Here is a 3,098-nt window from a genome sequence, read left to right on the forward strand (position 1 = left end):
CCTCGTGCCCTCTGGCTTTATAGTGGTAGTGTCCTGTCTGGTGATTGGCTGCACTGTGTTGTGTGTCAATCACTGCCTGTCTGCACCTCATTACATATATGAGTGGATATTATGACAGAGACTTGTATGGCTTATCCCAACCAACAGCCCGCAAATGCATCCCTGAGGTCACGGATGCCCTGTTTACTGGGCAGCTGACTATATAAACTTTGACCTGAACCAAGCCCATCAAGCTGCCTGGGCAACAGGATTTTCCGCCATCACTGGGATGCCCCAGATCCAGAGCAGATGGCACGCATGTCACCTTGCGTGTACCGGCGGCCCGTGAGTGCCCTTCATTAACAGAGTGGGGTTCCACTCCCTGAACATTCAACATGTGTACACACACCACCTGATGATCATGCACGTGTGTGCACGCTTCCCCGGAAGTGTTCACGACTGTTAGATCCTGGGGCAGTCAGAGACCCCATGCATCTTTGAGGGACACCCCAAGATTACTGGTTGGCTCTTGGGGGGATAAGGGCTTAGGACCTAGCTAATGATGCCAGTACGGAGGCCGGAGACCTCCCCGTCCATGCCTCCAGCGAGGTCAACCAATCCTCATGCTCCCTCACCGATCATCAGATCCTGTGTCTCAACTCCAGTGGTTTTCAAACTTTTTTTCCGGGGCCACATTTTTATCAACTGGCAAATCTTCGGGACCCACGCCGGCAGACCTTCGGGACCCACACCGGCCGACCTTCGGGTCCCACGCTTGCCGACCTTCACGGGCCATGCCTGCAGACCTTTGCGGCCCACGCCAGCCGACCGTCGTGGCCCACTCTGGGCGACCTTCGTGACCCACCGTTTTGTCTTACCTTGTTTGCTTCTGACAAAATGGAGGAATCGCAATCGCGCCCAAAGCACGTGATGACGACGTTCGGGGGCCGTGACCTTCTCTCTGCCTCCCTCAGGCAGGATGATTACATAGAATTTTTTTTTAAATCTTCTGCGTCACCGATTGCACAAATTCGCGGTCTTCAGCCGCAGCAGCCAGCTTTTATATTCAACTTTTATTTATTTTTGTAAGTTGTAACAATGTTGTTGCTAGGCACTTTTAACTGTAGAGACCAAAGCCCATGTCATCGTCAGACTCTTCAGATTCTTCCTGTTTCTTCTCTTCCTTTTTCTCTCCAGCAGCAACAGGGGCAGTAGTGGAAACAACTGCTGCAGCAGCTGGGGCACTGCTGCCAGCACCAACGTTGCAGATCAGACTATTGACGTCAATATTAGCCAATGCCTTGGCAAACAGACGAGGCCAGAAAGGTTCAATGGTCACACCAGCTGTTTTAATCAGGGCATTGAGTTTGCCTTCGGTGACAGTGACGTCGTTGTGGTGCAGGATGAGCGCGTTGTAGATACAGGCGAGTTCCGAGGTGGAAGCCATGGTGCTGGATCTCTGCGGGTGGGTCCGATGGTGCTAGTCGCCGGGGAGAAACTCGGCCTTAGCTTCGTTCAGGAGAACTGAGCACTTCCGAACCAGGCAGAACGAGCAGCAGCCGGCTTTTAACTATGCCGCTGCGAGTGGCCTTTTTACCATATTAAAAAAAAGCGGCCGCAGTACTCATCCGCATGGTTGACTGGGCACGCATGCGCAGTGCGGCCACATTTGTTTTATATGGTGAAAAGGCCGCTCGCATCCGGCATAGTTAATAGCTGGCTGCTGCAGCTGTTGCATGTGAATTTCCACAATTGGGAGCGCCACGATCGGGAGCGCCGCGACGGGCGGCTCCGCGACCCTCCCGACATCCGCCCGCGCCCCCGACTTTGACAATGCCTGCTCTAGTCCATGCACTCGATCGCCATCCTAAGTAGTTCCACCACCTTAACCAAGTCCTCTGAGGCCTCCTTCCTCTGCTGCTGGAACCTGCTGTTGAGGAATTCCACCAGTTGCTCCGTAGATCACTGGACGGGCAGTGCTGCCCCTCCCTACTCTCCACCATCTTCTCCTGTGTTGCACCACAAATACTCTCTTGCTCAAGCTGCTGTCTCTTTTTCGTGGCACTTCTTGTCCAATGAGACATAAACCAGTCCCACCAGAGGAGTTTTACTTTCCCTGCGTGCTCGTGCAATGTCTACCATTCAACACCACACAATTCGGGTGGGAAAGGACCGAAAAACCCACCTCCAGCGGGAGCCACCAAATGTGCAACTACTGACACCAGAGCCGCCATCGGAAGTCCTCAGTACCTCATTTTTAAAATAATAGCACTCTGCAGCTTCCTCTGCTTCAGCTTCAGTTTGGACAGTCTATATTAACCTTGTTAGCACCAGGTCGACTTTATGAGCCGCAACCACGGAAGACCCACTCATTACACCCATAGGATCTTCTAAACTATCTGCAGTGCGTGTTTGGCTTCCCATGACTGGGCTTTTTTTGTCTGAAGCCGGTTACCACACAGTCAGGAAAAATTCCAAGGGCTTTATCCCTGGAGCTACTTTGTCTTCCTATCATCACTTGGCTTTTCTAAAACTCCAGGATGCTACCAGCTTTGATCCCACCAGGTCATTTCCAGGGAGCAGGTCAACCCCATTCACAGGTAAACTAGGGGTGATTCCCATGGTCACCGGCTCCAAAATCAAGTCAAACTCCAGGTTCACCCGGTGTAAAGCTGTAGGCATATACTCTCCCTTGATATCTTTACCAGCACTTTGGCCTGAACTGCACTCTTTGGGAGAAGAGTCATGTCTCTTCCCACTAATAGAGATTGGCCTCAGTATCCCTCAGCATGGTTATGGGCTTCCTTGCCTTGCTGGGGAAATGGTGACACCTTTTCTCCTGAACAAAATCCTTGTAACTCTTAAGGGACTTTATTAAACTCACTGCACCTACAGTGCTGTGCTGTTGCAGTCACGGTCACAGCTTGGTCTGCAGCACAGAAGGGAGCCATTCAGCTCATCTAGTCCATGCCAAACCAAAGTCACCCAGGTGCCCTTTCTAATCCCATCTTTCTGCACATGGCCCATAGCCCTGCAGCTTACAGCACTTAAGGTGCAGATCCAGGTACTTTTTAAAAGAGTTTAGATCACCGCCTCCACCGCCAAGTCAGGCAACGAAT

General features: G+C 51.9%; 1 protein-coding gene across 1 annotated transcript; it reads right to left on the bottom strand.

The window, feature by feature from the left end:
- Positions 1 to 1,096: 1,096 nt before the first annotated feature.
- On the bottom strand, positions 1,097 to 1,489 carry LOC119972144 (60S acidic ribosomal protein P1-like). Its single transcript, XM_038808475.1, has one exon. It carries the CDS (start codon positions 1,424 to 1,426, stop codon positions 1,097 to 1,099), a length of 330 nt encoding a protein of 109 aa, XP_038664403.1. The 5' UTR covers positions 1,427 to 1,489.
- Between the last annotated feature and the right edge of the window lie 1,609 nt (positions 1,490 to 3,098).

This window comes from Scyliorhinus canicula, chromosome 10, assembly GCF_902713615.1.
Source record: "Scyliorhinus canicula chromosome 10, sScyCan1.1, whole genome shotgun sequence".
NCBI lineage: Eukaryota > Metazoa > Chordata > Chondrichthyes > Carcharhiniformes > Scyliorhinidae > Scyliorhinus > Scyliorhinus canicula.

Bases quoted from the DNA above. Each gene is read 5' to 3' on its own strand.
- LOC119972144 (XM_038808475.1), bottom strand. From the start codon at position 1,426: ATGGCTTCCACCTCGGAACTCGCCTGTATCTACAACGCGCTCATCCTG.